The sequence below is a fragment of the Rissa tridactyla genome, chromosome 22 (assembly GCF_028500815.1).
Source record: "Rissa tridactyla isolate bRisTri1 chromosome 22, bRisTri1.patW.cur.20221130, whole genome shotgun sequence".
Taxonomy (NCBI): Eukaryota; Metazoa; Chordata; class Aves; order Charadriiformes; family Laridae; genus Rissa; species Rissa tridactyla.
The window spans coordinates 4849272-4861590 of record NC_071487.1 but is presented as its reverse complement, the minus strand read 5'-3'; the positions used below and the strand labels follow the sequence as shown (position 1 = coordinate 4861590).

Below are 12319 nucleotides of genomic sequence, written 5' to 3'. Positions count from 1 at the left end.
AGCTTCTATTTGGCTTATATCATGTCCTTCCATGTCCTGAAGAAATAATCCCAGCCGTTTTCTGTCATCTGTCCATTAGTGCTTCTCTCCTCCCATTCCCTTCCTTCCCCTGTCCCCAGTTCTCTGCCTTCTGTGGCCTGTCCCTACCCTTTGCTGTAGAACTGCCCACGGGTAACTCTACAGAAATGACATTTCTGCATTAGAAGACAAGGGAAATTATTTGAGGGAGAGTGAGCCTTTACACTTCCAACTCCAGAAGGTCCCTAGATACTGGACTGCTAATTAAAAGGTCAAAGCGACTTGAAGAAACAAATGTCTGGTAGCTAAGGCTTCACACGATGGATACAACAATATATACAGGAGCTCTTGGAACTTCCCTAAAATAGATTTTTTTGTAGCATGGTGCATATACGAGCAGCTCCAAGGGCTTTATTAGTACGAGTTTGGAATGGCTAAACTTGCTTGTGCTCCTGAGTAAACTCCCAAATGAAAGTCGACAAACATCTGTGCCTCACAGTCTAGCTTATACTTGTAATGCACAAGGTTTAATGTGTTTTGTGGATGTGTCTTTTGTTTTTCCGTTCATGAAAAGGTCCGAGTATGCAGACCCCCTTTTCTTTTTTGTGTGCTGTGAGGTGGTTTTTTTCCCTACGCTGATACCCACTCCTGCTGCTTATTTGATGCTTTATTTTAGAAAGCCATTTGCGGTGCTAGAATCGTAGTGCCCATATGGAGATGTGAGCACGTACCAGATGCTGGGGCCATGAAATCAGCTGTTCATTGTGGAACTTGCAGTCAAGTACCTACTGCATACCAATAATCCTCAAGGGTATCAGCTACACAATTCCCGATTTCAGAAAATGACAAAGAAATAAGTAGAATGACAGTTCCTTCATGTAAATCTTCTGCTACTCCATAGAAACTTGACAAATGTATTTCCTTAAGCCTTATTTTTTCTTAGAGGGCTCGTTTTAATGGGTTTAATGGCCTGGGTGGCAATCAAAGACTCCTTTCCTAGTATGCCTGCCATTTATATTCTTAAAAAGATTGTGATTCCTGTAATCTTCTGAAACACGGCACACCTGATGTCTCTTTGAAAATGTCTCTTCTTTTCTTTTTATTTCAGGACAAACACCATGATGCTGCTCACGAAATTATTGAGACAATTCGGTAAGTGTCGAATGCAGACATGGCTGGAATCCTTTCCTGTGTCTTACTGCATCTCTGTCAATGGGTGTCTTGAGACAAGATATAAAGGAGAGCAGCAGTTATAATTGTAATTTAGCAGCTCTGAATTATTTTCTAAGCGGAATTGATATTGTTGCAATACAAATCTCCCTGTCAAATAGACTTTTTTTAACTTGCCATATTCTGTTCTTTTTTGAACAGAATTAAACATGAATAGTGATATTCAACTTCTGGGGCTGCATGTAATGAAGATTACAATGCTTCAAGGAAGCTCTGCGTCAGTAACCAGAGACAGCCCGCTGTATTCGATCTTTAGAAAAGCAAGGTTAAGAAAACCTCATTGGCATGATGTCTTAAGTTCTGGTCTTGCATATCCTCTTCCCCACCCTTTTCTTTGCCCTTGTTGCTGTGGTGTTGCAGCATTGTTAGCATTTGCATTAATTTGCAATGATGTCCCTATTAGCATTCCTCTTAATTCTACTGGTAGGGTTGGACAGATGTGGGGAAAATGGGAGGATAAAGGTGAAAAACAGATAAGAGTAGGAAGTCTGAGCATTTCCCAACACAGGCAGTGGTTATGCCATGGCTTGCTGTTATTTCAGCAGGGATAGGAGGTGACTTGCTGTAGAACTTTTATTAAATGCTAACACAAACTCCCCAAACACCTGAGGCGTGTTAATGTATTATCCACATTAGGTTGTTTTAAAGCTGCTCTTGATAACTGTTTTAGATGCTTACCATACAGGCTTCCCTTGTCTGAGGGCTGTATCTGCAGCAGGATTTAATGGTTGGATGGTGCAGATAGAGGTGGGGTACAAAGAAGGGTGTTTTTTCTGCAGAGCCTCCTGAGCTTGAAATTTGGTCGGTCACGTAGGGCCTACGGAAAGGTAGTGAGTCTTGTTTGCTCCCAGCACAAGTGTGAGAGACAAGTCCTTGCACGGTGGGGTGGATAATATCACTTACATACATGAAATCATAGCGTTTTCCCATGGGCTGTGGTGGGAGGGAAAGTGTAATGGGGATTAGGGGCTAAAGCTGAGAATTTTTCTTAGAAATTTCTTTTTCTAACTACAAAGCCTTGACACAAGAGGCACTGCCACTTCCAGTTCGCTTGTACCGATGTTGCTAAGGTTCTGTGCCTTGGGAACTTGTGGCATCATTTGTCAGTCTGATTATTGAGAAGACCGTTTCTGAAGGGATTTAAACAGACGTGGTGCCAAAAGGGGTTGCCGGAGTCCTCGGTGCTTTCCATGCCACGCTGGCTGAAGGCGAGGGGAAAACTGTGTTAGAAAGCGGTTGGGCCAAAGTAATGTTTCACAACTGCGTTTTAAGCAGGATTGCAGCGAATGCAGTGTGTTAGCAGGCTTTCACGCTGCCTTGGCCTGCCTTGTGCAAAGTAACCGCAATGCGGTTATGAAAGCGGTGGGTAGAAGAATGCAAAGAAGTATTTGTCTCGTCAAGGCAGTGGTAAACAGCTGCTGACTGTCCATTTCCCTAATATAAGAGACAAAAATTTGCGGAGATCAGACTCCTAACAATTTTAGGGAGATGGGAGGTATTAGTCAGAAGAGACTCAGTCATAGACGTAGAAGTTCTATTTTTTACTTGCCTATGTATTTCTTTGATAAGAGCGAATCAGCCAGAAGGAACCAGAACTGTTGGATCTTGAGTGATTTTTTTTTTTTTTTTTTTTTTTTTTTTGTTTTCCCCCCCATTTTAAACGTGAAGCATGCATCAAGGTGCACCAATCAGGAACGCTGCCATTCCTACTGGAATTCATCCTGTGACATGCTCTGAGGTTTTTTGATGATGGTAGTGCTCTCCCGTTTCGATGCTTTTGGAAGAAAGCGTGTGCAAAGCTGACGTTGTCGTTGAAAGGAATTAATCTTCCTACATTGCAAGAGCAAAGATCTGCTCTTCTCTGAGCTGCCGTTGTCAGCTGGCTGCAGGCGGGTGCGTGCTTTGCCATTTCCGATGGCAACAGCACACGGGGCTTTGTTAACTCCGCAAGTAAAAGGGATCTTTTCTCCAAATGACTTTTGAAAACCTGTTTTGGGTTGGGTCATGGGAGGTGTAAGAGCAGTTTAGAGCACTACCCAGAGGGGAATATCCTCGCAATGCTGGCATTGTTTTGGGGTGCATTTGTTTTGGAAATGTCTTCTCCGCATTCCGCTTTGTCAAAGCTTGTTACAGTATCAGAATTCTTTCAGAATTTTGCACTTCTGCATTACCTTTTGTGTTAGATTAGCATCAGCCATGGCTTTGAGTATTTTTAGACACATTGAATACATTTATCACCTGGTTTTGAAGTTGTGCCGTTTCAAGAGCTTTGTACTACTGCCAGTGTCTGCAGGCACCTCACTGTTTCTTCAGTACAAATGTGAACTATTGCAGCTTTCCAATTAGCGTTTTGTCCTGTCTGCTTTACTCCTAACAATATCGTGATTTTTCAGTATGCTGCTGCAGTATACCGTCTTAACATATAGCAGTGCCAGTCTAGAATTGAGACAGACTGCCTTATTATACTTAATTGGAGATATTTTTATTCATTAGTTCTTCTCTTGTTGCAGGTGGGTCTGTGAAGAAATCCCAGATCTCAAGCTTGCTATGGAAAACTACGTTTTAATTGACTATGATACAAAAAGGTGAGAGGAATATTTTATTTCCCAGCAGGAGGACAGGCCAGCACGGTTTATAGTGAGTCAGTTTGTAACTGGTTATTCTTAGACACTATGAACTGAAGTTTTTCTTTTAGAACTGGCTTCAGACTCTGCGGAGTTATTTTGGTAGGAAATGTGTAACAGCAATATTGGCAAAGGCTGTTGGATTAAGGACATAATTGGAAACTCCACACAGCAGAAAGTTGAGCTCTGGTGTACGTTGGAATTACTCACTCCGAAACAATGATCGGTATCTGCGCCGTTGGACTGCGTCCAGTCTTAGGAATCTGAATGGCACTGAGGTTTCTACTTTTGTAGTAACTAAGAATTCCTGTTCAGAAAGTGGCATGCCAGAGCTGGCTGTCAGCGCCACGTCCTCCGCCTGCGCTGCTGGGGGGAGGTTAGCCTTCCCCGTCCCTCCTCTGGGTTCAGTGCAAGTGGGATGCGGTTTAGGTGGGGGGCTAAATTAAAAGGCAAACTACTCGTACTGCTCTTCTGGGCAGTTAGAAATAATCTTAAGATACCTGTAGTGATATGTGAACACCTTTTCCACAAACAGCTTACAATGAATGTGGCATTCACCTTGAGGCCGGGAGAGGCAGCTCCTGGCCTGCAGTCTATCTGTGGAGAAATCTGAGGTTCTGCGGATTGACTTGGCTCCACTGAGACTGGAAAAAGAGATGACCCTCAAGCTGCAGTTTACAAAAGCCTCCTTAATTGGCTTTCATGGCAAAGACTGAATTTGTTCAAGTCCACAACCTGGCTAAACTTCTCGAATGAGGTTTACAGATGAAACTGCATCACTCTAATTAATAACTGGCTATTGTCCTGAGCACAGACACTTGTATCACGATCTGCTTAAGCTATTGCTTCCTCCTCTCCTAATATTGTTTTAATTGCTTCAGTGCAAGACTTGGTAGTCCCTCTCTTCCTCCTGAAAAATTCAAAAGGAGAAATCAGGGTTGAGCATCCCTTGTCATCAAATCCATTCATTCGGATTTGTGGATTACTCGCAGTCACTGCAATACTGTACTGTTGTAGTTCTGGCACCCTCACCGGGCATGTTGAACTGGGTAGCATCAGTGTGGTCGGCAGCAATACCGAGTAAAGGAGAAACCCATCTGTTCCCCAGAGTCACATCCTGCACCTTTCTGCTTCTTTTCAAGAAGTTACAAACCTGTAATTTTGGTAATGATTTTAGTCTTTTTACCTGCTTTGAAAAAATTTGTCAGAAAAATTACTTGTGATAGATACTGATATGTGGATGGGAATGAAAAGCAGCAGATTATAGAAGCGCAGGTGCTGTGCAGACAAAAACCCATTTCGGCCTCTTACTTTGCCGTAATGTGGAATTGACCGTGGGCAGTTGAAAGCTTGTGGCGGGAGCCAGCCACGCGCCTCGGAGAGCGTCCCAGCCAGCACAGAGGCAATGGGGGTCACAAGAGACTGCAGAGCCACTTCCTTCTGATGTCCCCTGGTCCCCCTGCCCCTTCCTGATCTGGGGATGGCCGTGATTTAATTATCTTGCTCCTGCAACTCCTTGGATTGTTTTTGGTTTTTTTTTCCCTGCTGTTTTGTGGGTCTGATTACGTAGCAGATGATGTTCCTGGTAATATCTTCTCTTTCCTGGCCTGAGATGAATTTGTTTAATCCTCTCAGCTTCTGTCATTAAGGCATCTGCCTGAATTGCTGTAATCCCAGCCAACCCCTGAAGCAGTCGGTATGTGTTTCTGGTGGGTGAAACTTCAGATTGTGTCCTGGGTCTGCCTGCATTTTCAGTCCCAGAGTTAATTTCTAGAAAAGCATCTACTTGTCCCGGGACTGATTATCATGGAGAGATGATGGAACAAAGGAGAAAAATTTACAGATGTCTTAAATTTCTGTGCAGTTGAGAGTCTGGAAAGTAATGGACTATAAGAATACAAGCTTTCTAATAAGTTGTGCTTTGAGTTCAGTCCTTTTTCCCTTAATTAAAGAAACTATTATTATTTGTTGTATGCTCCTGGTCTACTGAGGAATTTTTTTAAAGGGGACAGCATGCGAAGTCCTAAAGCTGTGTATGTAATTACGTGTTCTGCAAGAAACAAACCCTAAATAGCCACCTACTTACAGCAAGTGCGATGACAAAAAAACCACAAGGTTGTACTTTCAAACCTGCCTTTTGGAGTTTTCTGTTTTTAACTGACCCTGGGTTCTTTCTCCCCACACAGCTTTGAAAGCATGCAGAGGCTTTGTGACAAGTACAACCGAGCCATTGACAGCATTCATCAGTTGGTATGTGTTTACCTTCCTTACGTGCCGTGATGTTTCTCTACCTGGTTTGAATTCACAGAGAGTGAATAACAGCCAGAAAGCAGTGACTGATTGAGTGCTGGATGCTGGTGTTAGCCTAGTTGCAGCACCAGTATTCAGCGCTTCCATACTTTCAGAGATTTAATAAGTTTGATATTAAACCTTATGTTCCTGATCCCACCTGGGCAGTCAAGGAGTTGGTATTGGAGGAGCATTCTTACAGGAAGGAAGGAAAAGAAAAATATTTTTCCCCCCCCAAACTGCAGATTTGTAAGCTATTACTCTTTAGTGTGCACTTCTGGCACCATTGTTTTGGCGCTTTGAAACAGCTGAGTTATCTTTAGGGGGAAGAAAAGGTTTCTCCGCATTTAGCGTGTAGATGTTTCACGGGGATTTATCATATAGATTTACGTTTGCATGGGGAAATCTGTGGCTTATGGGTACTTAAATAATCCATATGAACTCTCCTGTGTATTGTGGAAGTGATCCACGGCTTAGGAATTTCCTCGCTTGCCACTCAGTTCTGCGGGATCACTCCGGCAAACTAGAATGTAATCTCTTTTCAGACCAATTTAACAAGCTTTTTGGTTTTCCCACCTCTATAAAAGGTTGAACTGGAGGAAGCGAAACATGAATGATGAATTAATGTTACTATTCTGTTTAATTTTGAAAGTATGGGTGGTTTATTTTCTCCGCTGTGCTTGTGGGAATTATTTGAAGTGTGCAGTATTATGGCAACAAGACTTTTTTGCAAGGATTTATTTCACTTTGGCCTACAACTCCTCCAAAGTTGTGCTTGTTTGGATTCAGGCATCTTCATGTGTATATCAATTAATAACTAAAAATTTGAAGGTACTCAGCATTTGCAATTGCTGTCTGAAGTGGCAAACCTGCCTGGTTTCTTCTTGCCATCTGAATCTCAAATAGAGGAGTGCTTAGGAGGGATCCTGGAGTTGTCCATTTTCTGCTTGTTTTTCCTTATCAAAGGGAGAGGTAAACATTTTTAAAACTTAACAACTTCTACATTTAGGACAGTTTTTTTTTCTGAAGAAGAAGAAAGGAAGCTTGATTTCCATCTCTTTCCTGCCGCTCCCTGTTTGAGTACATCTGATCCCTCCCATCCCATGGTTCCTGCAAGAAAATGAAACTGCTCTTACACTGACAGCACAGTCAACAGCACTCCAGTGGGGACCAGTAAATACAAAATGAGTGAACAAGCTTTTACAGCTACTCCAGCTATATTCAGTATTAAGCTTTACATTGCCTGTTGATTTTTACATCTCTTTAATTTCCCCTTTACCTCCTATTTCCAGCAGGCATATTTGGAGTTACCTATTGGTTGAGGTGAGACAAAGTACAGAGCAGTCGGTGTTGCGTAATTTCTTTAGTTTCGTTCACTGGTTTTACCTTTACAGAGCACGTGGGAGGGAATTTCTCTCAGTTCTACATTACGCCAGTGCAGACTTGGTTTTGGTGATAATTCTCTTGTCCTCATCTCGGGTTCATTTCTTCTTCCTGCTCTTTACTTTTAGTGGAAGGGAACCACCCAACCGATGAAGCTGAACACTCGTCCCTCCAACGGGCTCCTCCGGCACATCCTGCAGCAAGTGTATAACCACTCGGTGACCGATCCAGAGAAACTCAACAACTACGAGCCCTTTTCCCCAGAGGTTTACGGAGAAACGTCCTTTGACTTAGTGGCCCAAATGATAGATGAAATTAAAATGACAGAGGATGATTTGTTTGTTGACTTGGGCAGTGGTAAGTGACCAATAATTGTTCCTCTTTTTTCTTTCTGCTCACTGTTTTTTTCCTTTCTTTAAAAAAAAAAAAAAAAGTGAAATTCATATTTGGAAAGTAAACCAGGACTAAGGATTGTGTTACAGGGTAAGCACCTTTTCTAGATAATCCCCAATGATGCTCTTGCTTTTTATGACAAGATTAAATACACCAAAGGGACATCCCAGACATTCTTCCCCGTGGCGTTAGTGGATTGTCAGCCTACAAATGCAATAAACCCTTATGATAGAAAACTCTTGTTTTCTGTTGCTATAACACTTATAAAGAGGAACAATATTAAAAATGATGCTTGAAAGATAACAGTAGCAGTTCCATTTCTAAGGTTTCTTCTGTTTTCAATGGATTCAGTTTATGCCCTTCATATCTGAAAATGTGGGATCTTGACCCTTCCCATGCCGGCCTGAAACGCTTGGTACGGAATCTGAAAATTAAACAGTTTTTTTCCTCTGACATACTTCTCATCTGCCTTGTGAGACCCCACAAAATCTAGCTTACAACTACAGCTGCGCATTGTGAACAAGTTAGGGTTTTAAAAGGAAATAGATGTTTCTAGTTGGTAAAGAAACTAGATGTGACTCAAACACATGTGGAACAGATATACTGAGTAAGAAGACGATGTTCTTCTTTTTGTTGCTAAAATCTGGTTCAGAGCAGGAAAGGAGTAATGAGAATTTCCCCTTTTACTGGATGAGTTGTAAAGTTTTAGATGAAATATGTTTTGGTTTTGTTGCTGGTATGATGCAGGACTTCTGGGGAAAAAGATTTTAAAATCTATTCAGTTGTTAAAAACCAAATATATTTTAAAATTTAAATATAGCAGGACTGCGATTTCCTCCCCCCCCGATTTAATATATCTTCAGTGATATTTTTTTTTTTAAATTTCTTCTTCTTTTTTTTTTTTTTTTTTACCCCCCTTCCTCAGTGGAACTTTTGTCTGAAGTTTCCTGTTTGAATGACTTGTGTTCGGTCGAGACATTTAGAAAGGCATCAGATCTGACAAACTGTTTTCCATCTGGAAGAAAAAAATTGCCATAGATGCTGGCAATTGTTTGTTCAGGAAGGTTAAAGAAGATCATATCTGAAGTTCTGCTGATTATATAAGAAGCTCAAATGTTAGCTGCTTTTACCCAGTATCATCAGAAATAAATAGTATTTATTGCTAACCTCCCCACTTTCATCTTGGAGATTGACCAACGGTATAAAAATCTGCAGTCTAAAAAGCCTGTGTGAAAGAAATGGTTTAAATTCAGAAGTCTTTGACTTTTAATGTTTGGAGCGCTGAAACAATTAAAACCAGAATGTTGTTGTTGAGTCTGTGCTGAAGGAATAAACTTGTTGTAAATTGTAATCGGTGCGGTATTGAGTGCCGTGTAAATGAAAACACTGTCACAGCGTATTATTTCTATCAGTAAATTTAATGCCGTCCCAATAACTCCATGCGTACGGCAGGGCTAACACCCCCCGGCCGCCGTGGCTGCTTTTCTTAGTTTTGTGTGTGATGCCAGGAATATGGGGCTCGTTGGAGGAGGAATTTCGGGAGGTATGCATCATCATTAGGCAACTGAAATGACAATATGGTTAAGTTCTTGCAAAAAGAAAAGCCAAAGACCAATGAGATTAATAACTTCTTATGCCATATCATGTGATACCTGACAATGCAGTGTGTTCTTGATTGTCCCTTTAGTCTTCGTCCTCCTTGCTCTTCTGCAAGGTCCTGCTCTTGGGATATGTGATAGAGAGCAGCCCTGCAGAAGAGGACTTGGGGGTCCTGGTGAATGAAAAGCTGGACATGAGCCAACAATGTGCACTCGCAGCCCAGAAGGCCAATGGCATCCTGGGCTGCATCAAAAAAAAACGTGGCCAGCAGATCCGGAGAGGTGATTCTCCCCCTCTGCTCTGGTGAGACCCCACCTGGAGTGCTGTGTCCAGCTCTGGAGCCCTCAGCACAAGGAGGACAAGGAGCTGTTGGAGTGGGGCCAGAGGAGGCCCCGGAGATGAACAAAGGGCTGGAGCCCCTCTGCTGGGAGGACAGGCTGAGAGAGCTGGGGGGGTTCAGCCTGGAGAAGAGAAGGCTCCGGGGAGACCTTCCAGTCCCAAAGGGGGCTCCAGGAAAGCTGGGGAGGGGCTGTTTGCAAGGGCATGGAGTGACAGGACTACAGGCGATGGTTTAAACTAGAGCAGGGCAGGGTTAGATCAGCCATTAGGAAGAAGTTCTTTACACTGAGGGTGGTGAGACACTGGCCCAGGTCGCCCAGAGAGGGGGTGGAGGCCCCATCCCTGGAGACATTCAAGGCCAGGCTGGATGAGGCTCTGAGCAACCTGATCTAGTTCAAGCTGTCCCTGCTCAGTGCAGGGGGTTGGACTAGGTGGCCTTTAGAGCTCCCTTCCGACCCAACACATTCTATGATTCTCTGATTCATAAATAAGAAACAATAAAACAGTTATGTCTCAGATCTTTGATTGTCCATGTTCCCTGCCACCCTGAAACTTGTACATCCATATTTCCATGTCTATAAAATATGCATGTGTATGCAAAATGGGAATTGGTAAAAAAAAAAAACCAACCAGAAAAACAAACCCAAACAAAAAACCAACCCAAAAAGCCCCAACAACAAACGCCTCTGTCAGCACTGCAGTTCTCATTGTGCCAGACAACGTTCTAGTGGGGATGGTTTGAATGCAGGAGTTCCACCCCTGCAATTACCAGCGCCGCTCCCCGCCGGCAGCCAACGACATGGAAAACGGCAAGATGTTTTCTGTGCGACTGGGCTCTCCTCTCCCCTTCCCTCTTCTCTCCCATGTGGTCATCTGCGGAATGATTAAGTGCCCTGGTGAGACGAGAACGCGGTTTGTGTTAGAGACAAAAAGTGATGCATTAACGGACTATTGATGAATACGGGATGTTTTAAGAAAATCTGAAGTGACTGCTGTAACAAATGTGGAATGACGTTGCTGTAGTGTGCGCAAAATGTGGGTCGCTCACACAGAGAGAAATTGAATGAATATTTTGTCTCTTTTCTGTTTAACATAAGCTGGGATGGGGGAGAGGGAATGCATTCCGGCAAGGTGTAGAAATGGCAGCTAATTATACTGCTGCGTCTGATGCAGGTAGAAGTTCATGCATTTTTAAGTACTGCTCAGCTTTGAGCTGTACTTTGACTGACCTTTGACTGAGCAAGGCTCAGCCTTGCCAGTTTTGAGTGTTGAACCCTGTACTATTTTCTGCAGTAGTATTCTAAAGTAGCTCATATATAAATAAGCTTTCCGTGTTCTCAGACTTTGTGCTGCGTTTCATGGTGAAAACCAGTGCAAATATTGCTAGATTATGACAAACATTTTACCCAATCTTTAAATTAATGGCATAGGTATGTGACCAACTAGTATTTCTTTTGAGATGTGGTAGGGTTTGTCTGACTCTTTGATTAACTAAATAGTGAATTGCAATGTAAAGCCCGTAGATTTGATGAAATGCATATAAAATTTGTGGATAAAAACGCAGCTATTCTGAAACCTGTGTGAATTTGAAAAAATGAGCCTGTAATATTTAATAGAAATCGCCATTAACAATACAAACCTTGCTGTAACAGTTGTAGTCTTTTGCTATTATCATAAAAAGTGCTCAATATATTGAAAAATGTAAACCTCAGGACTACAATGCTAGAAATTCTTTTCTGTTAGAGAAGTGGAATTGCACTGCTTGCTTTCCCGTTAGGATGTAAACCCTTTTTACTGAAAAACAGGCTCTTAACATTTCACATCTTGTAGGAAAATGGGACTGACTTTATTAATGCACCCTGAAGCCTAGTCCTGCAGATTTACCTGTATTTTTCCTGGTGGCCTTTGCTCCAAAAGCCCTTCTCTCCCCTTGCAGTGGTTTTCTACTGAAACTTCTTCTCAGGTTTGTTTGTTTTCTTTTTTTTTTTTTTTTTTATTTTTCTGCAGGTGTGGGTCAGGTGGTGCTTCAAGTGGCTGCAGCCACAAACTGCAAACATCACTATGGTGTGGAGAAAGCTGATATTCCAGCCAAATATGCTGAGGTGAGGTGTTTTTGAAGCGAGCTGTGTGTATACGCCTTATTTGCAGGCTGAGTGGTTCAGGATTACTGTTAAGTGCTGTGTTCAGTCCTGGTTGCTTTTGCTTCTGGGGTCAGTAAGACCTGGAGCATGGCATGCTTGGGGAAAGAAGCGTATCTATCTAATCATTCGCCAGCGGTGCTTGCGGAGGGCACAGAAGGAGCATTACCATGTTTCTGAAGTGATTTCAGGACCGGGAGACGTAAAGCCCTTTTTACGGGGATGGCGTGGGACCTATTCAAGAGGAAGCGCAGTCTAAGCTTCACCTAAACACCCGCAATCATTCTGTGTCTGAAATGGCTCTAA

The 12319-nt window shown here is 42.6% G+C and overlaps 1 protein-coding gene across 9 annotated transcripts in view; it reads left to right on the top strand.

Annotated features, from left to right (window-relative positions):
* Nucleotides 1–12319, top strand: part of DOT1L (DOT1 like histone lysine methyltransferase) — a 78058-nt gene that overhangs the window by 17090 nt on the left and 48649 nt on the right. For 7 of the 9 annotated variants that reach the window (XM_054181761.1, XM_054181762.1, XM_054181759.1 and 4 more), the window contains exons 2-6: nucleotides 1127–1170; nucleotides 3759–3833; nucleotides 6059–6122; nucleotides 7673–7901; nucleotides 11883–11977. In XM_054181761.1, the coding sequence (XP_054037736.1) occupies nucleotides 1127–1170; nucleotides 3759–3833; nucleotides 6059–6122; nucleotides 7673–7901; nucleotides 11883–11977 (507 nt within the window). Of the gene's footprint in view, nucleotides 1–1126; nucleotides 1171–1398; nucleotides 1514–3758; nucleotides 3834–6058; nucleotides 6123–7672; nucleotides 7902–11881; nucleotides 11978–12319 lie in introns of those variants that run through there. The other 2 variants (XM_054181760.1, XM_054181766.1) reach the window with 2 other exon arrangements.